This window comes from Meles meles, unplaced genomic scaffold (assembly GCF_922984935.1).
Source record: "Meles meles unplaced genomic scaffold, mMelMel3.1 paternal haplotype, whole genome shotgun sequence".
Classification (NCBI taxonomy): Eukaryota; Metazoa; Chordata; class Mammalia; order Carnivora; family Mustelidae; genus Meles; species Meles meles.
In genome coordinates, this window is record NW_025721528.1 from 12,233 (window position 1) to 34,978 (window position 22,746).

General features: G+C 38.5%; 1 protein-coding gene across 1 annotated transcript; it reads left to right on the top strand.

Moving 5' to 3' along the window:
* The first annotated feature begins 21,190 nt into the window (after positions 1–21,190).
* On the top strand, positions 21,191–22,138 carry LOC123936468 (olfactory receptor 2T4-like). The gene has a single exon (XM_045996987.1). It carries the CDS (start codon positions 21,191–21,193, stop codon positions 22,136–22,138), a length of 948 nt encoding a protein of 315 aa, XP_045852943.1.
* Positions 22,139–22,746: the final 608 nt, after the last annotated feature.

The window sequence follows — 22,746 nt, forward strand, 5'->3', positions numbered from 1 at the left end:
GTGGGAGGTGCTTAAGGGGATGTATAGCTGATCAACAACAATTCAGGCAAGGTGCACCTTGGAATGTTTCAGAGCAATCAGGAGTCACCATCAAAAAGAAAGTAAAAAGGAAAGTAAAAAGGAAAAATTCAGATACTGTGCCCTCTCCATCAGAGCTATTGGAAATGGACATAAATAGTATGCAGCAAAGGGAATTCAGGCTAACAATTATCCAGACAATGGCTAGGTTGGAGAAAACCATTAATGATAACATGGAATCAAGGAATCAATTAGGGCAGAAGTGAAAGCCACCTGGGAAGAAGTTACAAATGCTATTAATGTGATCCAATCTAATCTAAATTCTCTAACAGCTAGGGTAACTGGGACAGAAGTAGAATTAGTGATCTAGAGGACAAACTGATAGAGAAAGAGGATCAGGAGGAGGCCTGGAACAATCAGCTTAGAAGCCATGAAAACAGAATTAGGGAAATAAATGACACCATGAAATGTTTCAATGTCTGAATTATTGAGATCCTATGGGGGGGTGGTGGGTGGGCAGCGAGAAAGAAAGAAGACTAGTAGTTATAGTTGAACAAACTCTCCATGAAATTTTTCCCAATCTGGGGAAGAGAACCAGTGTTCATATCCTAGAGGCAGAAAGGTCTGCCCCCAAAATCATGGAATCTAGAAAGATATCCAGACATCTGATTGTGAAACTGTTGAATCATAATTTTAGACAGGAGCTCTGGAGACCAGCTAAGGGAAGAGATCCCTTATGCACAGAGGAAGGCCCATCAGAATAATGGCAGACCTGTCCACAGGAACCTGGCAAGCCAGAAAGGGCTGGCAAGATGTATTCTGGGAACTAAATGAAAAGAACATGCAGGCAAGAATACTTTATCCAGCAAGGCTGACATTCAGAACAGATGAAGAGATAAAGAACTTCTCAGGCTGACAAGGCTTAAAGGAGCATGTGACCACCAAGAAGACCCTACAGGAAATAGTAAGGGGTGGTTCTATAAAATAAGAAAAATCCAAGAGTGTCATAGACCAGAAATTTACAGAGACAATCTATAGAAACAAGGACTTCACAGCCAACAGGATGTCAATAAAAACATATCTCTCAATAATCACTCTCAACGTGAACAGCCTAAATGCTCCCATAAAATGGCACAACATTGCAGATTGGATAAAACCACAGGACCTGTCCATGTGTTGTCTACCAGACACCCATTGTGAACCTAAGGATACATCCAGACTGAAAGTGAAGGTATGAAGAAGCATCTTTCATGCCAATGGGCCTAAAAAGAAGGCTGGGGTAAAGATTCTCATATCAGATAAATTAGATTTTAAACTAAAGACTGTAGTCAGAGATACAGAAGAACACTGCATCATTCTTAAAGGGACTATCCACCAAGATGATCTAACAATTGTAAATATTTATGCCCCCAATATAGGAGCAGCCACTACATAAATTAACTGTTAATCAAGATAAAGAGTTATATTAATATAAATACATGAATACTAGGGAATCATAATAAGCCACTCTCAGTAACAGACAGATTATCAAAGCAGAAATCAATAAAGAAACAAGAGCATTGAATGATGTATGGGACGAGATGAACCACATAGATATATTCAGAACATTCTATCGTAAAACAACAGAATACTCATTCTTCTCAAGTGCACATGCAACTTTCTCCAGAAGAGACTACATACTGGGTCACAAATCAGGACTCAACCAATACCAAAAGATTGATATTATTGCCTGCATGTTCTCAGACCAGAGTGCTTTGAAATAGGAACTCAACCACAAGAAAAAGTTTGGTAAGAATTCAAACACGTGGAAGCTAAAGACTACCTTGCTTATGAATGTTTGGATCAACCAGAAAATCAAGGAAGAACTTAAACACGTCATGGAAACCAATGAGAATGAAGACACTTTGGTCCAAAACCTATGGCATGTGGCAAAGGTGGTCCTAAGAGGGAAGTATGTAGCAATCCACGCCTCCCTAAAAAAAAAAAAAAAAGGAAGAAAAGAAAACAGAAAAAGAAAAATCCAGAATACACCAGCTCGCTTTACACCTTAAAGAACTGGAGAATCAGCAACAAATTAAGCCAACCCCACACACAATAAGGGAAACAATCAAGCTTAGAACAGAGATCAATGAGATAAAAACTACAGATGCGATAGAACACATCGAGGAAACTAGAAGATGAATTTTGAAAGAATCAAAGAACGATAAACATTGGCCAAATAAATAAATAAATAAATAAAAAAGAAAGAAAAGAAAGAGAGAAAAGAAAAGAGAAAAAGAAAAATCCAGAATACACCAGCTCGCTTTACACCTTAAAGAACTGGAAAATCAGCAACAAATTAAGCCAACCCCACACATAATAAGGGAAATAATCAAGCTTAGAACAGAGATCAATGAGATTAAAAACTAGAGATGCGATAGAACACATCAAGAAAACTAGAAGCTGAATTTTGAAAGAATCAAAGAACAATAAACATTGGCCAAACTAATCCAAAATAAAAAATAGAGAGGACCCAAATTAATGAAATTACGAATGAAAAGGGGGAGATCATGACTACACCAAGGAAATAGAAACAATCATCAGAGATTATTATCAATAACTATATGCCAATAAGTTAAGTAACCTAGAAGAAATACATGCATTCCTGAAAACCTATAACCTTCCAAAACTTTATCAGGAAGAAATTGACAACCTGAATAGACCAATATCTAGCAACAAGATTGAAGCAGTGTTCAAAAATCTCCCAAAACCCAAGAGCCCAGGACCTAACAGATTCCCCGGGAATTCTACCAAACATTCAAAGAAGAAATAATACCTATTCTTCTGAAGCTGTTTCAAAAAATAGAAAGAGAAGGAAAACGTCCAGACTCTTTTTACGAAGACAGCATTACCCTGATCTCCAAATCAGGCTAAGACCCCATCAAAAAGGAGAATTTCAGACCAATATCCCTGATGAATATGGATGCTAAGATCCTCAACAAGATCCTAGCTAATAGGATCCAATAGTACCTTTAAAAGATTATCCACCATGACTAGGTAGGATTTATCCATGGGATGTAAGGGTGGTTCAACATTTGCAAATCAATCATTGTGATAGAACAAATCAAGAAAAGAAGAAAGAAGAACCACATTCTCCTCTCAATTGATGCAGGAAAAGCATCTGACATGATACAGCATCCTTTCCTGAAAAAATGCTTCATAGTACAGGGATAGAGAGAACATTTCTCAACTTCCTGAAATCTATCTATGAGAAACCCAAGGCAAATATCATCCTCAATGGGGAAATGCTTACAGCCTCCCCTTGAGATCAGAAACACAACAAGGATGCCCACTCTCTCCACTCCTGTTAAACATAGTACTAGAAATCCTAGCAACAGCAATCAGACAACAACAACAAAAAATAAAAAAATAGGTATTCAAACTGGCAATGGAGAAGTCAAACTCTCTCTTTTCTCAGATGACATGATACTTTATCTGGAAAACCCAAAAGACTCCACCTCCAAACTACTAGAACTCATAAAGCAATTCAGTAATGTGGCAGGATACAAAAATCAATGTACAGAAATCAGTTGCTTTCTTATACACTAACAATGAAAATACAGAAAGGGAAATTAGAGATTTGATTCCATTTACTCGAGCACCAAGAACCATAGGATACCTGTGAATAAACCTAACCAAAGAGGTAAAGGATCTGTACTCAAGGAACTACAGAACACTCATGAAAGAAATTGAAGAAGACACAAAATGTTGGAAGACCATTCCATGCTCTTGGATCGGAAGAATAAACATTGTTAAAATGTCTATACTCCCTAGAACAATCTATACTTTCAATGCCATTCTGGTCAAAATTCCACCGACATTTTTTTCAAAGAGCTGGAGGAAACAATCCCAAAATTTTTATGGAACCAGAACAGACCCTGAATTGCTAAGGAAATGTTGAAATAGAAAATCAAAACTGGGGGCACAGCATTTCCTGACTTCAAGCTTTACTACAAAGCTGTGATTATGAAGACAGCATTGTACTGGCACAAAAACAGACACATAGTGGAACAGTGTAGAGTATAACAGAGTAGAGAGCCCAGATATGCACCCTCAACTTTATGCCCAAATAATATTCAACAAAGCATAATAAAATATCTAGTGGAAAAAAAGACAGTCTCTTCAATAAATGGTGCTGGGGAAATTGGACAGCTATGTGCAGGAGAATGAAACTCGACCATTGTCTTATACCATATACAAAGATAAACCCGAAATGGAAGGAAGGCCTCAAATGGATGGATTCCTGGAGGCAGGAATCCAACAGAATCCTAGAGAACATAGGCAGCAATTTCTTTGACATAGGCCAGAGCAAAACAAACTTTTGGGACTTCATCAAGTTCAAAAACTTCTGCACAGCAAGGAAACTGTCAATAAAACAAAGAGGAAACCTACGGGATGGGAGAAGATATTTGCAAATTACAATACAGACAAAGGGCTGATATCCAAGATCAACACACACAAAACATTTAATCACATGAAAAAAGTGGGCAAAATACATGAACAGACACTTCTCCAAAGAAGGCATACCAATGGCTAACAGACACATGAAAAAATGTTCATCATCACTAGCCATCATTGAGATTCAAATTAAAACCACATTGAGATAGCACCTTACACCAGTTAGAATGGCCAAAATAAATAAGACAGTAAACAACATGTGTTGGAGAGGATGTGGAGAAAGGGGAGCCCTCTTACGCTGTTGGTGGGAATGCAAGTTGGCACAGATACTTTGCAAAACAGAGTGGAAATTCCTTAAGAAGTTAAAAATTGAGCTTCCTTATGACCCTGAAATTGCATCATTGGTTATTTACCTTAAAGATACAGATGTAAGGAAAAGAAGGGCCATCTGTACCCCAATGTTCATAGCAACGATGGCCACGGTCGCCAAACTGTGGAAAGAACAAAGATGCCCTTCAAAAGAAGAATGGATAAAGAAGATATAATCCATATACACAATGGAGTATTGTGTCTCCATCAGAAAGGATGAATACCCGGGGGTGCCTGGGTGGCTCAGTGGGTTAAGCTGCTGCCTTCGGCTCAGGTCATGATCTCAGAGTCCTGGGATTGAGCCCTGCATCAGGCTCTCTGTTCAGCAGGGAGCCTGCTTCCCTCTCTGTCTCTGCCTGCCTCTCTGCCTACTTGTGAACTCTGTCTCTGTGTCAAATAAATAAATAAATAAATAAAATCTCTAAAAATTAAAAAAAAAAAAGAAAGGATGAATACCCAATTTTTGTATCACTCTGGGCAGGGCTAGAAGAGATTATGCTGAGTGAAATGAGTCAAGCAGAGAGGGTCAATTATCATGTAGTTTTGCTTACTTGTGGTGCATAAGGAATAACATGTAGGACATGGGGAGGTGGAGAGGAGAAGTGAGTTGGTGGAAACTGGAGGGGAAGATGACCATGAAAGTCTGTGGACTCTGAGAAACAAACTGACAGTTCTGGCGGGGAGGGGCGATGATGGGTTGGGTGAGCCTGGTGGTGGGTATTAAGGAGGGCATGTATTGCATGGAGCACAGGATGTGGTGCATAAAGAATGAATCCTGGGACACTGAAAAGAAATTAAAATAAAATGTAATTGTATACTATGTTGTATTAAACATCTAGTTGTAGTGGTAAGTAGGTTAAAAAATAAAAGAAGAAGAATTTTGAGATTGAATTTTAAAACCAAAATAAAAACAAAGCAACCAAAATACTCGGGGCTTAATATACTGCTTCCCCCTGATGTTGGGGTTGTACAGTTTTATGGATACCCTGTAGTTATTGTCCTCTTGTTCTTTTGGCTTGTCTTCTGGGGTAGGGGTCTGTGGCATTGTTTTTCAGTCAGTCTTGCTTGGGCTGAGTCGCCCTGCCCACTATTAAGGGGCTGGGCTCTGTGGAAACCAGTGTTTCAGACTTTTGTTCTCTGGACGTTTTCGTTCTTTGGTGGCTTTTGTGGCTTTTTGGAGGACTAGTGAAAATTAAACTGTCCAAACCCAGTCTCCTGCACCTCAGAGAGAAGCCTCAGACTGCTTTCCCCTGGATGGTCTGGAACAAACAGACTCCCCCTCTGCAAACCCTTCTGAGCACTGCAACCTCCCTCAGGTGCTGTGCACTCCCAGCCACCATCTCAGTGTTCGCCCAAGGCTCCCGCATATCTCTGCACCACCGTGCCACTAAGACACAAGCAATATTTGCCCAGACATGCCCAATCCCTGTGTCTTCCTAGTTGCTGGTACTGCTGTCTGGATTTCACACCTGCACCTGGCAGTGGCGGTTTGGGTCTCAAAGGCTGTGAGTCCAGTGACTTCTAGCAAAAACCTGTGCAGGCTCTCTCAGGCAGGGCAGGGGTGCACCCAGCCCGAGTGGTGGTGCAAGCAGTGGAAAGCTGAGGGCTTAGGGACCGTGGACTGGAACCTCTGCCAGGCTCTCTCGGGCATGCATGGGCACTGACTGTGACCATCCTGGGACCGTGGGCTTAGGGCCATGCCTGTGGCTACCCAATTCCACAGTTTCCCTTAAGATCCTTTGTTCTTTCTGTGTGCTTTTAACCAGACTCCAAGTTAATGCTGGTCCCCAAGCAGTGGGCACTTTCATATTGAGGTATTATTTTCCAATGGGTCACTTGTGGTGGCTCCCTTTCCCTTCTGTTTATCCTCTGATATTAGTCCAAGCACTCCTACTCCCCTTTACCTCTACAATGATGTTCTTCTGACCCCATAGAGATCCAGAAGTGCATATTCTTACATATCAGGCTGATTACATGGGTGTTCAGAGTGTTCTGGTAGATATTTAGCTCACTTCAGAGGGCCAGTTGAAACAAGCTCTCCTAGTTCTCTGCCATTTTGCCTCTCAGTCTATTTTTTAAATTATCTTTACAATGAGTTCTGACACACTAAAAAGAAATAAAATAAATTATCTTTAATAAGAAAAAGGAAATGGGGCGCCTGGGTGGCTCAGTGGATTAGGCCGCTGCCTTCGGCTCGGGTCATGATCTCAGGGTCCTGGGATCTAGCCCCGCATCGGGCTCTCTGCTCTGCGGGGAGCCTGCTTCCTCCTCTCTCTCTGCCTGCCTCTCTGTCTACCTGTGATCTCTCTCTCTGTCAAATAAATAAATAAAATCGTTAAAAAAAAGAAATAGAGAGATTGGTAGAATTATGATAGAAATAGGTACAATATTACTTACTTGAGAAAGATTGACAGAGAAATTATGAAGCAAATGGGTACAATGTTAACAGTAGGCGAAGAGTATATGGACGTTTTTTGTAACTTCTTATTTGTACTACATTTATATAAATCTGAAATTAACTCCAAATAAAAAGTTTAAAAATATTTCTCCCTCCCAATTTAAAAAAATAACTATCTGTTTGGTAGCTATGTAAATAATGTGATATCCTAGGAAACACATTCATTTCAATTTGGCTTTTCATCACTGAGTTGATCAAATCATTGGTTCATATTTATTGGAAACTGTCTCTCTTTTCTTTTGGATTAGTGTGGCCAATAGTTTATCGATCTTATTGATTCTTTTAAAAAACCAGCTTCTAGTTTCATTGATATGTTCTACTGTATCTCTGGTTTCTACCTCATTGCTCTCCACACTAATCTTTATTTCCCTTCTTGCATGTGGAGTTGGTTTGATTTGTTGTTGATTCTCCAATTCTTTAAGGTGTAGAGACAGCTGGTGTATTCTGGATTTTTCAATTTTTTTGACGGAAGCTTGGATGGCTATGTATTTCCCCCTTAGAACCGCCTTTGCTGTATCCCATAGGTTTTGGACCGAAGTGTCTTCATTCTCACTGGTTTCCATGAATTGTTTTAGTTCATTTTTATCTCTTGGTTGATCCAAGCAATCTTTTAATCTTTTATTTTATTTTATTTTATTTATTTCACAGAGAGAAATCACAACTAGGCAGAGAAGCAGGCAGAGAAAGAGGAAGAAGCAGGCTCCCTGCAGAGCAGAGAGCCCAATGTGGGGCTCGATCCCAGGACCGTGGGATCATGACCTGAGCCGAAGGCAGAGGCTTTAACCCACTGAGCCACCCAGGCGCCCCTCATCCAAGCATTCGTAAGCAAGGTGGTCTTTAGCTTCCAGGTGTTTGTGTTCCTTCTGAACTTTTCCTTGTGATTGAGTTCCAGTTTCAAAGCATTGTGATCTGAGAATATGCAGGGAATAATGTCAGTCTTTTGGTATTGGTTGAGTCCTGCTTTGTGACCCAGTATGTAGTCTATTCTGGAGAAGGTTCCATGTGCACTTGAGAAGAATGAGTATTCTGTTGTTTTAGGGTCTAATGTTCGGTATATATCTATGAGGTCCATCTGGTCCAATGTTTCATTCAATGCTCTTATTTCTTTATTAAATTTCTGCTTCGATGATCTATTTCTAAGAGAGGCGTATTAAGATCTCCTACTATTATTGTATTCATATCAATATGACTCTTTAGCTTGATTAATAGTTTTCTTATGTAATTGGGTGCTCCCATTTTGGGGGCATAGATATTCACAATTGTTAGATCATCTTGGCGGATAGTCCCTTTAAGAATGATGGAGTGTCCTTCTGTATTTCTGACTACAGTCTTTAGTTTAAAATCTAATTTATCAGATATGAGAATCGCTACTCCGGCCTTCTTTTGAGGCCCATTGGCATGAAAGATGCTTCTCCATCCCTTCACTTTCAGTCTGGGTGTATCCTTAGATTCAAAATGGGTCTCCTATAGACAACATATGGATGGGTCCTGTCGTTTTATCCAATCTGCAACCCTGTGTCGTTTTATGGGCGCATTTAGGCCATTCACATTGAGAGTGATTATTGAGAGATAGGTTATTATTGATATCGTGTTACCTTTGAAGTCTTTCTGTCTGTAGATTGTTTCTATATTTCTGTTCAATGGTATTCTTAGGATATTTTCTCTTTTATAGGACCGCCCTTAATATTTCCTGCAGTGTCAGCTTGGTGGTTGCATAGTCTTTTAAGCCTTGCTGGTCTTGGAAACCCTTTATCTCTCCATCCATTTTAAGTGTCAGTCTTGCTGGATAGAGTATTCTTGGTTGCATGTTCTTCTAATTTAGTACTCTGAATATATTTTGCCAGCCCTTTCTGGCTTGCCAGGTCTCTGTGGAAAGGTCTGACTTTATTCTAATGGGCTTTCCACTGTATGTAAGGAGCTTCATTGTCCTAGCTGCTTTTAAAAGGGTCTGTCGTGAAACACAATTCCTCATTCTAACTATAAGGTGTTGTGAGGACTTTTGAGAATCTATAATCTTGGGAGGAAATCTCTCTGCCTCTAGTACATGAATGTTGTTTCCATTCGTGAGATTGGGAAAATATTCATAGACATCTTCTTCCACTATATCTTCTAGACGTCTTTCTTTTCCTCCCCTTCAGGGATTCCAATAATTCTGACGTTGGAAAGTTTCATGGCATCATTAATTTCCTTGATTCCCTTTTCGTGGCTTCTGAGCTGTTTGTTCCAGGCTTCCTCCTGATCCTTTCGATCTATCTGTTTGTCCTCCAGAACACTAATTCTACCTTCTGTCTCAGTTACCCAAGCTTTTAGAGAGTTTAGATTAGATTGGAACTCATTGAGAGCATTTTGAACATCATCCCTTGTGGCTTTCAGTTCTGCCCTAACATTGTGAACATCATCCCTGGTGGCTTTCAGTTCCGCCCTAATCAATTCTGTTTGGTCATCCATGGCTTTCTCCAACCTAGCTATCACCTGGAGAATTGTTAGTCTGAATTCCTTTTCTGACATATTGTTTATGTCGATAGCCATTAGCTCTGTTGCAGAAGGTCCATCCTCTGTATTTTTCTTCTGTTGGGTATTCCTCCTCCTGGTCATTTTGGTAAGAGATGACTGAACAGATGCAGCTGGATGTATCAATTGTGGTGCAGTCAAGGTGCACCCTGGAACGCTTCTGTATAATCAGGTTTCCCCACCCAAATGAGAGAGAAAAGAAAAGAAGCAGAAATAGAGGAGAAGAAAGAAAAAAAAGTGGAAAAGAAAAAAAGGAAAAGAGAGAGAGAGAGAGGAAAAAAGGGGAAGATAAAAGAGAAGGCTTAGCCCAAATGGGCCACAAAGTAAGATTTATGAAGTATACAAACAAAAACAGACAAACAAAAAGACTGACAAAAGTATATGACAATAGAAAAAAATATATATAAAAGCAAAAAAAAAAAAAAGGGAAGAACCTCATCAGAAAGAACCGCAAGTATAAGATTTATATATTATCAGGACAAACACAAATTCAGAGAAACACTGACAGAAGGAAAAATTGGGAAGTGGTTATAAATTCTCAGTGTGGGTGAGGAAGGTTATCTTGATTCTTCCTGAATGTATCTTGATGTTTTTGTTAAGGGACTCAAGTTTTCTAAGTTACAGGGGGATTAGAAACTGGTTTGCCTATAGGGTTAGCATTGATTGGGGAAAGGGGATTACCTTGAAGTTTAACTCTATATGTATAGTAGAAAATAAAAATTAAAAAGAATAAACTAGACTAAACTAAGTTAAAATTAAAAAAGAATTAAAAAATAGAAAAGCAAAAGAAAAACACGGGTGTATGTATCAAAAAGTTCAGGTTAGAAGATGATTAAAGAATTTGATGTACTGGACATCTCAGTGTAGAGGTAAATAGGTTAAAAATTATCTGTATGTATAAAAAAAAAGAACCAGAATATTGGTAAAGAGTTAAAAATAAAAGTTGTATTTATGAAGTAGTGGTGGTTGTTCTCTTGTACTCTTTTTTTTTTTTTCTTCCTTCCTGGTTGGTTTTCTGGGAGAGGGGCCTGCCACGTGGGTTTTCAGACAAAGATGTTCCCTGAGGTAGGTCCTCCATCTCCCCTCAAAGGGGTGGGCTCTGAGAAAACTCTTTTTTTTCAGGCTTTTGTTCTCTGGGGGTTTTTATGTTCTTTCATCTGTTTTCTCTTGCCTTGACAGCTTTTGATGGTTTTTGGAGTTTTAGAGGAGAGCAAACTACACCCCGACCTCCCTCTCAGAGAATGTTCTGCAGAGCTGCTGGGCAGATTCAGTTCTGAGTCACTGTCCCTGGGGATGCAGGAGTTCCTCCTTGTACCCAATACCAGGGCAGTGGTGGCTGTCTAGGCAGCTCCAGACCGCCAGAGAGGTTCAGAGCAGAGATCGCACACTGAGATTTTCCCACTGTCCCGGGCTGGGAATGTCTGGTTTTTCTGGATGCCAGAGCTCCAGGCTAGCACCTATGAGCACCTCTCCCAAGGGACGGTGTGGGATGCACGCGTTTCAGGATTGCAGTCTGGCCAGGCTCCCAGCCCCTCACGGGATTCAGACCACACTCGTTCTTGGGCGCGCTGGTGGGTCAGGTGCACTGGCGGCTCAGGGATGGAGACCTGATTTCCCCACCGCACTCTCTCTGGCTCAGCGTCAGGGGAGGCTGTCCTGGGTCCGGGGACTTAGGTCCCTGACCCTAACCGCCCAGATTCCCACTATTTCCCTCCCCTGCCATCCTTTGCTCTTTGTTTTTTGAATGCTTTCAACCAGACTCCAAGTTAATGCTGGTCCCCAGACGCAGGGCACTCTCTTATTGGTGTATTACTTTCCAATTGGTCACCTCTGGTGGCTCCCTCCCCCTTTTGTTTATCTTTTGACATCAGTCCAACGCTCCCAGTCTGCTTTACCTGCCACTGGTGTCTTCTGCTCCTGTAGAGATCCAGACGTGTATAATTCTGATCTCAGGCTGATTTCATGGGTGGTCGGAGTTCTTTGGTAGGTAATCAGCTCACTTTAGGGTACAGGTTGAAACGGTGCCTCCTCCTACTTCCATCTTGACTCACTCCCCAGTTTTGATTTTCTGTTTCAACATTGCCTTAGCAAATCGGGGTCTGTTCTGGTTCCATGCAAATTTTAGGATTGTTTGCTCCAGCTCTTTGAAAAAAATGTCGGTGGAATTTTGACCAGAATGGCATTGAAAGTATAGATTGTTCTAGGGAGTATAGACATTTTAACAATGTTTATTCTTCCGATCCAAGAGCACGGAATAGTCTTCCAACTTTTTGTGTCTTCTTCAATTACTTTCATGAGTGTTCTGTAATTCCTCAAGTACAGATCCTTTACCTCTTTGGTTAGGTTTATTCACAGGTATCCTATGGGTCTTGGTGCTAGAGTAAATGGAATCAAATCTCTAATTTCCCTTTCTGTATTTTCATTGTTAGTGTATAAGAAAGCAACTTATTTCTGTACATTGATTTTGCATCCTGCCACATTACTGAATTGCTTTATGAGTTCTAGTAGTTTGGAGGTGGAGTCTTTTGGGTTTTCCAGATAAAGTATCATGTCATCTGTGAAAAGAGAGAGTTTGACTTCTCCACTGCCAGTTTGAATACCTATTTTTTTTATTTTTTTGTTTTTGTTGTCTGATTGCTGTTGCTAGGACTTCTAGTACTATGTTTAACAGGAGTGGAGAGAATGGGCATCCTTGTTGTGTTTCTGATCTCAAGGGAAGGCTGTAAGCATTTCCCCATTAAAGATGATATTTGCTTTGGGTTTCTCATAGATATATTTCAGGATCTTGTTGAGGATCTTAGCATCCATATTCATCAGGGATATTGGTCTGAAATTCTCCTTTTTGATGGGGTCTTACCTGGTTTGGGGATCAGGGTAATGCTGTCTTCATAAAAAGAGTCTGGACGTTTTCCTTCTCTTTCTATTTTTTGAAACAGCTTCAGAAGAATAGGTATTATTTCTTCTTTGAATGTTTGGTAGAATTCCCGGGGAATCTGTTAGGTCCTGGGCTCTTGGGTTTTGGGAGATTTTTGAACACTGCTTCAATCTTGTTGCTAGATATTGGTCTATTCAGGTTGTCAATTTCTTCCTGATAAAGTTTTGGAAGGTTATAGGTTTTCAGGAATGCATGTATTTCTTCTAGGTTACTTAACTTATTGGCATATAGTTATTGATAATAATCTCTGATGATTGTTTCTATTTCCTTGGTGTAGTCATGATCTCCCCCTTTTCATTCGTAATTTCATTAATTTGGGTCCTCTCTATTTTTTATTTTGGATTAGTTTGGCCAATGTTTATTGTTCTTTGATTCTTTCAAAATTCAGCTTCTAGTTTTCTTGATGTGTTCTATCGCATCTCTAGTTTTTAATCTCATTGATCTCTGTTCTAAGCTTGATTATTTCCCTTATTATGTGTGGGGTTGGCTTAATTTGTTGCTGATTTTCCAGTTCTTTAAGGTGTAAAGCGAGCTGGTGTATTCTGGATTTTTCTTTTTCTCTTTTCTTTTCTCTCTTTCTTTTCTTTCTTTTTTATTTATTTATTTATTTATTTGGCCAATGTTTATCGTTCTTTGATTCTTTCAAAATTCATCTTCTAGTTTCCTCGATGTGTTCTATCGCATCTGTAGTTTTTATCTCATTGATCTCTGTTCTAAGCTTGATTGTTTCCCTTATTGTGTGTGGGGTTGGCTTAATTTGTTGCTGATTCTCCAGTTCTTTAAGGTGTAAAGCGAGCTGGTGTATTCTGGATTTTTCTTTTTCTGTTTTCTTTTCTTCCTTTTTTTTTTTTTTTTAGGGAGGCGTGGATTGCTACATACTTCCCTCTTAGGACCACCTTTGCCACATGCCATAGGTTTTGGACCAAAGTGTCTTCATTCTCATTGGTTTCCATGACGTGTTTAAGTTCTTCCTTGATTTTCTGGTTGATCCAAACATTCATAAGCAAGGTAGTCTTTAGCTTCCACGTGTTTGAATTCTTACCAAACTTTTTCTTGTGGTTGAGTTCCTATTTCAAAGCACTCTGGTCTGAGAACATGCAGGCAATAATATCAATCTTTTGGTATTGGTTGAGTCCTGATTTGTGACCCAGTATGTAGTCTCTTCTGGAGAAAGTTGCATGTGCACTTGAGAAGAATGAGTATTCTGTTGTTTTACGATAGAATGTTCTGAATATATCTATGTGGTTCATCTCGTCCCATACATCATTCAATGCTCTTGTTTCTTTATTGATTTCTGCTTTGATAATCTGTCTGTTACTGAGAGTGGCTTATTATGATTCCCTAGTATTCATGTATTTATATTAATATAACTCTTTATCTTGATTAACAGTTAATTTATGTAGTGGCTGCTCCTATATTGGGGGCATAAATATTTACAATTGTTAGATCATCTTGGTGGATAGTCCCTTTAAGAATGATGCAGTGTTCTTCTGTATCTCTGACTACAGTCTTTAGTTTAAAATCTAATTTATCTGATATGAGAATCTTTACCCCAGCCTTCTTTTTAGGCCCATTGGCATGAAAGATGCTTCTTCATACCTTCACTTTCAGTCTGGATGTATCCTTAGGTTCACAATGGGTGTCTGGTAGACAACACATGGACAGGTCCTGTGGTTTTATCCAATCTGCAATGTTGTGCCATTTTATGGGAGCATTTAGGCTGTTCACGTTGAGAGTGATTATTGAGAGATATGTTTTTATTGACATCCTGTTGGCTGTGAAGTCCTTGTTTCTATAGATTGTCTCTGTAAATTTCTGGTCTATGACACTCTTGGATTTTTCTTATTTTATAGAACCACCCCTTACTATTTCCTGTAGGGTCTTCTTGGTGGTCACATGCTCCTTTAAGCCTTGTCAGCCTGAGAAGTTCTTTATCTCTTCATCTGTTCTGAATGTCAGCCTTGCTGGATAAAGTATTCTTGCCTGCATGTTCTTTTCATTTAGTTCCCAGAATACATCTTGCCAGCCCTTTCTGGCTTGCCAGGTTCCTGTGGACAGGTCTGCCATTATTCTGATGGGCCTTCCTCTGTGCATAAGGGATCTCTTCCCTTAGCTGGTCTCCAGAGCTCCTGTCTAAAATTATGATTCAACAGTTTCACAATCAGATGTCTGGATATCTTTCTAGATTCCATGATTTTGGGGGCAGACCTTTCTGCCTCTAGGATATGAACACTGGTTCTCTTCCCCAGATTGGGAAAAATTTCATGGAGAGTTTGTTCAACTATAACTACTAGTCTTCTTTCTTTCTCGCTGCCCACCCACCACCCCCCCATAGGATCTCAATAATTCAGACATTGAAACATTTCATGGTGTCATTTATTTCCCTAATTCTGTTTTCATGGCTTCTAAGCTGATTGTTCCAGGCCTCCTCCTGATCCTCTTTCTCTATCAGTTTGTCCTCTAGATCACTAATTCTACTTCTGTCCCAGTTACCCTAGCTGTTAGAGAATTTAGATTAGATTGGATCACATTAATAGCATTTGTAACTTCTTCCCAGGTGGCTTTCACTTCTGCCCTAATTGATTCCTTGATTCCATGTTATCATTAATGGTTTTCTCCAACCTAGCCATTGTCTGGATAATTGTTAGCCTGAATTCCCTTTGCTGCATACTATTTATGTCCATTTCCAATAGCTCTGATGGAGAGGGCACAGTATCTGAATTTTTCCTTTTTACTTTCCTTTTTACTTTCTTTTTGATGGTGACTCCTGATTGCTCTGAAACATTCCAAGGTGCACCTTGCCTGAATTGTTGTTGATCAGCTATACATCCCCTTAAGCACCTCCCACCAAAATGACTAGAAGGAGGAAGACCCAACCTGGTAGAAGTTAAAAATGCTATCAATGAGATCCAATCTAGTCTAACTACTCTAACAGCTAGGATAACCAAGGCAGAAGATAAAATTAGTGATCTAGAAGAAAAACTGATAGAAAAGAAGGATCAGGAGGAGGCCTGGAACAAACAGCTTAGAAGGCATGAAAACAGAATTAGGGAAATAAATGATGGCATGAAACGTTCCAATGTCAGAATTATTGGGATCCTTTAAGGAGGTGGGGAAAAAGAGAAGATTAGAACATATAGTTGAAGATATAGTTGAACATATAATAAACACTGGATGAAAATTTCCCTAATCTGGGTAATGGAACAAGTGTTCGTGTCCTAGAGGCAGAAAGGACAGCCCCCAAGATCAACGAGTGTAGAAAGATCTCCGGGCAAATAATTGTGAATTTCACCAGTCATAAATTCAGGGAGGATGTCTTAAGAGCAGCTAGGGGAAGAGATTCCTTATGTACAGAGGCAGGACCATCAGAATAATGTCAGACCTGGCCACAGAAACCTGGGAAGCCAGAGAGAGCTGGCAAGACATATTCAGGGCACTAACTTAGATGAACATGCAGCCAAGAACACTTTATCCAGCAAGGATGACATTCAGAACGGAGGGAGAGATAAAGAGCTTCTAAGACTGGCAAGATTTAAAGGAGTATGTGACTACCAAACCAGCACTACAAGAAATATTAAGGGGTGGTTCTATAAAAGAGGAAAGAACCCTAGAGTGTCATAAAACAGAAACGTGGAGAGGCAATCTATAGAAACAAGGACTTCACAGGCAACAGGATGTCAATTAAAACTAATCTTTCAATAATCACTCTCAACGTGAACAGCCTAAATTCTCCCATAAAATAGCACAGGGATGCAGACTGGATGAAAAGACCTGTCTGTGTGCTGTCTACAAGAGACACATTTGGAACCTAAAGATACATTCAGACTGAAAGTGAAGGGATGGATAAGCATCTTTCATGCCAATGGGCTTCAAAAGAAAGCTGGGGTAGTGATTCTCATATCAGATAAATTAGATTTTAAGCTAAAGACTGTAGTCAGAGATAGAGAATAACACTAATATATTGGGATCTAAATTAAAAAAAATATGAAGATGATCTCAATTTTAGTTTCAACCATAGTACTAATTAATGATATTATCTTTGAAAAATTTATTGAACTATGAACTTCAGATTGTACATCAGTAAAAAGTAAAAAGAAAAAATATATATTTCAAATATTTACCTTAAACCTAAAATGAGAAAAAAAATATATTCACATCTACATGAAATATGTATTTTGTAAAATGAAAAGGCTACATAAAAAAAAACTAGCTCATGGGGTACCTGGGTGGCTCAGTGGGTTAAAGCCTCTGCCTTCAGCTCCAGTCATGATCCCAGGGTTCTGGGATGGAGCCCCACATCGGGCTCTCTGCTCAGCAGGGAGCCTGCTTCCCTTCCTCTCTCTCTGCCTGCCTCTCTGTCTACTTGTGATCTCTGTCTGTCAAATAAATAATAGATTTTAAAAATCTTAGAAAAAAAAAAAACTAACTCATATATGTCATAGCCAGAAATTCATTAGTAATGCAATGTGTGAATATTGTTAATCCGGTTAAGATTTTGATACATATTGAGATGAACAATAAAAGATTTTTTAAAAGACATCAGCAAAGGGGCGCCTGGGTGGCTCAGTGGGTTAAAGCCTCTGCTTTCAGCTCGGGTCATGATCCCAGGGTACTGGGATCGAGCCCTGCATCGGGCTCTCTGCTCGGCGGGGAGCCTGCTTCCTCCCCTCTCTCTCTCTGCCTACTTGTGATATCTGTCTGTCAAATAAATAAATAAAATCTTAAAAAAAAATAAGACATCAGCAAAAAGCAGGACAGTGCAATAAGGATAGCTATTAGCTTCTTCAGCTCTTATAATCGCATTCTTCTTTATAGTCTCAGAGGGGATTTATTGACAGAAAACATTCATCCACTCCCTTAATGGGCATAGTAAAGCCCTCCTACTTCTCTCTGTACACTGAACCTGGTCACACTCCATTAGCCCATCTGAACGAGACTGGATTCAACCAGAGAAGCAGACAGAACTGCAAGAAAAAAAAGGATGATTATTTTCTAACTGTCTTGACTTCTGCTTCTGATATTCTCCATTATAGTTGTTGAAAATATGCCCTTAATTTTCTTTTTACCTATTTGTAAGTGAAAAAAAAAAAAACAAATTTACTTTTCTCTTGAATCTTTTTGTATAGCACATTAAAAATTGTATTTTTGCTTTCTAATTATGTGCATGCAGAAGAATATGCACATTTCCTATATAATTGGATAATGTATTTGTTTTCCTGAAATTGAAATTTGGCAGATGAGCTATTGATAATTTTTGAGGGTTAGAAATAAATATCTCAATCAGATTTATATGATTTATATGAAACTGACAGTGGGTGACTTAATACCCAAATTATCTACTATGTAGCAAAGACCAGGTCCCCCAAAATTCTGAGGCATAGTTACAGCCTGTGGGCTCAACTCAATGCAGTTGTGTTCTCTTAAGCAGACCATAAGAATCTGAATTCCTTAATGTGTAAAATGAGAAAATAAGATGAATATGTACCTTGTAGAGTCTTGGGAAAGATAAAATAGGATAAAGCATTAGAACAATTCCTAGGATGCTGTCAGCTTCAAATAAAGTTTAACATTAATCCACCACCACGGTCAATGAATTTACATGTTAAATACGCATTAAGTTGTTTATATGAAGCTCAAGGAATTATATTAGAAAAGAGTCACTATGAACAGAAGGGCCAGTCGCCATGCATACAACAGACAGTGTTCCCTTTTGTGTCTGGTATCCCAGGTGGACTGTTCAGCGTATCTTAATGGCAGGACCCACATTTACAAAAGCACAGCAAAGATTTCCCAGTACCCACCAAGTAACTTTGTGGTCTCCTTTCATTCACTCAGCAAGCGGTTTCAAGGCCTTCACATTTATTGCTCACTGTGCTGATCCTTAATTTATTTTGACCACAAATCCAGACTTTGTCAGCAGATGTGTTTTGCAATTTATCAGGCTACATTTTTATTTTTCACAGGTCTCAAATTTCATCTTTCAGTGAGGGTGGGATGTGATAGAAAGGCTATTGTTGTTGATGTAATTTGACAAAATTTGTTAAATATCTACATTAAGAATTCAAAAATCATTTGCAGTGTTCTCAACTGCCTTATCAACTGAGAATATTAATAATTTGATGTTTTAATTAGTCTTAGAACTATGAAAAAAGTATAAAAATATTTTTAAAAGTATAAGACATATTTGAAACTAGTAAATTCTTCTGAAATATCTAGACATGATAACTGCCACTAAGCTCTTCCCAGAAAGAGGAGTCATTATTTGCTTTCTCTTAGTAAGGACTTCTGAATTTTGAGATTTGACATGTCAGAAATTAAAAGGTTGCAAAAGTTTAAACTTCAGAACAGAAAATGTCAAAGGAGGTATTATTCTCTGAAGAAAGGTCAGATGTATTCTGTGTTAATTGTTTTATTTATTTTGTAGTTATTTCAGAATTCTGCTTTAAATTGCATTTCTACTTTTGTCTCTGAATAGACTGACTGTGACCTCATTAACTGTAATTAGATTTAATTTGTTTTTGATTCATCTTTAGCATCTGATAGAGAGGCTGGCTGTGAACAGCAAGATAAAGTAGTAAACAGTAAATTGGAGTCAGAAATATCGTAGTGTTGTTTCAACTTTCCTTTCTGAATCTCAGTTCCATGAGCAATTAATTGCTATGTGCATTAAAGCAGATAACATTTGGGGAAACAACTAAAGCCTTCTCTGATAAATAGCAATGACTGTCTAAATACTACTTCCTTGTCCTCTGAAATATAGAGTAGATAGTAAAAATTTTAAGATGAATTTCAACTTGGAAAAACATGTACTGGATACAAATTAGATAGATTTCTCATAAAGTTATGCTTAATCAGGGTTAAAATAAGATTATATATATATATATATATATACATATATATACATACATGTATATGCATATACATATGTACATGCACATACACATATGTATATACGTATATGTGTGTGTATATATATATACATATATATATAACAGCCATCTCTTACATAGATTCTGCATAATTATTACTGTACCTATTAGCTATTTAATCATTAGTCATCTGTAACCAGTAATGGTCCAAACACTTTCCTCATTTAATCCTAAGCATATGCAAGATTTAACATTATTCTTTTCCTCTTTTTTATGTATGTAGAATGAATGGAGGAAGAGTGTGGAGAGGATAAGCTGGACCCACAGCCAGTCTGGCTTCAGAGTTGGAACTCCAAAATGGTGCCCCTCGGCTATCTAAGAGTTTGGTCATTGGTTAGGATCATGATCTGTTTGAGGGGGATTTGTGGGTTACTCCATACAATCACAGTGCCTCACTGTGGGGTTCAAGAATTTCATATAGATTTTCCCCCAAATTTTGTTGAGGTTACTTTTCATTTTTCTTTATTATTTTTTTCTTTTTCTCTTTTTAAATTTAAATTCAATTAGTGAATCCTTGGCTTTTGATATAATGTTCAATGGTTCATTAGATTGTTCTTTTTGGGGTATTACTGACATATAATTATACTAGTTTCCATTGTACAAAGTAATGATTTGATAATTCTGTGCAATGTGAAATTATTTTTTCTTATATAAAATTTTTAATGATTTTTTTTCTTATATAGAATGCACCTTAAAGAGTTTTTAAGATCTCAGTTGAAGGGACATCTGGGTGACTCAGTCAGCTGGGCATCTACTTTTGTCTTGGGTCATGATCTGGGGTCCTGGGATTGAGTTCTGTATTGGGCTCCCTGCTCAGCAGGGAGTCTGCTTCTCCCTCTCCCTCTGCCTGCCGCTCTCCCTGCTGTGCTCTCCCTCTGTCAAATAAATGAAATTTAAAAAAAAAAAAAATCTCAGTTGGATTCTTAGACCAGAGAGATTAATGATATTTTGATTATCTACAATAAAAATTCTAGAAGGGGAGATTTGTGTGTGTGTGTGTGTGTGTGTGTGTGTGTGTGTGTGTATGCATATATATATGCACACATATATATACATACGTATATATATGCACACACACATTTAAATACATATATACATATGTATACATATATTTGTATACATATATACATACACACACATATATGTATATATATAAATATACATATATGTGTATATATATATAAATATATATATATAAATATATATATATATAAATTTTACATTTTGATTCATTTTTTGTGTTTGGTTAGGGCAACAGCTAACCTAAAAAATTGTACATGCTTATTGGTAAAGGATACTATAGAAAAAGGAAAACTCACGATACAATGAACAATGCAACCTCCCAAATGGTAAATTTATATAATTACAGATAATTTGTATTCTCTAAATCCATAAAACCATGGAATTTTTTTCTAATAACATAATTGGGTTCTCATTCTCTCTTTCTCTCTCAACACATTCATTTCAGTGGGTGGTGGTTCGTGATTGATTCATTAATCCCAAAACTTCCCTAGGTTGCCCAGGTGAAATCACATGGAGAACGCCAACTGGCTAGCTAACCATACTGGGAGATCAGATTTCATCCTGGTGGGAATCTTCAGTGAATCCAAACACCCAGCTCTCCTTTGTTTGGTCATTTTCGTGCTTTTCCTAATGGCCGTGTCTGGAAACACCATCTTGATACTATTGATACATTCCGATGCCCACCTCCACACCCCCATGTATTTTTTCATTAGCCAGCTATCTCTCATGGACATGATGTATATTTCTGTTACTGTGCCCAAGATGCTCATGGACCAAGTCATGGGTATGAACAAGATCTCAGACATAGAATGTGGGATACAAATGTTTCTCTATCTGACACTAGCAGGTTCAGAATTTTTTCTTCTAGCCTCTATGGCCTATGACCGCTATGTGGCCATCTGCCATCCTCTTCATTACCCTGTCCTCATGAACCATCGCGTGTTACACCTTCTATCATCTGGCTGCTGGTTCCTGGGCTCAGTGGATGGCTTCTTGTTTACTCCCATCACCATGACCTTCCCCTTCTGCAGATCTCGGGAGATACATCATTTTTTCTGTGAAGTCCCTGCTGTATTGAAACTCTCTTGTTCGGACACTTCCATCTATGAGATTTTCATGTACCTGTGCTGTGTCCTTATGCTTCTCATTCCTGTGATAGTCATTTCAGGCTCTTACTACTTTATCCTCATCACCATCCATAGGATGAACTCAGCAGAAGGACAGAAGAAGGCCTTTGTCACTTGTTCTTCCCACATGACTGTGGTCATCCTCTTCTATGGGGCTGCCATTTATACTTACATGCTCCCCAAATCCTACCATACACCAGAGAAGGACATCATGGTATCTGTCTTTTACACCATACTCACTCCTGTGCTCAACCCTTTGATCTATAGTCTAAGAAATAAGAATGTTATGGGAGCTCTGAAGAAAATGTTGAATGTGGGACCTGTCTTTTAAGAAACTACAAAGTAGGGGCACCTGGATGGTTCAGTAGGTTAAGCATCTGCCTTTGGCTCAGGTCATGATCCCAGAGTTCTGGGATCAAACCATACACTGGGCTTCTTGCTCAGTGAGGAGTCTGCTTCTCCTTCTGCCCCTTCCACCCACTCATTCTCTCTCTCTCAAATAAGTAAAATATTTTTTTAAAAGAAACCATGGAGTAGGAAACTTTTAAATATTGCCTCTCTGTATTAAAAAAAAGAAACCTCTTTTTAATTTTTTAAAAAATATCTTTAATTTTCTAATTCTTATTCTTTCAAAACATATATACAATTATATTATAGTGATGTTATATTTATTGAAGTTGATAAATACACTCTGACACTGTAGAACACCCATATTCTTAGGAAATACATAATTAAAATATTTAGAGAAAGAAAATCATGTGATTCTATGTAATTGATTGAAATGAGGGAGTGAGAGAAGGGTGATGTAAAGAAAGAGGTTAAAAAAAAAGCTAACTGTTGAGTCTGGGTAAAAGGTATGTGGCTGTGGTTTACACCATTCTTATTCATACTACTTTTATGTAAGTGTAAAATTTTTCCACACAAACAGTTAAAATATCA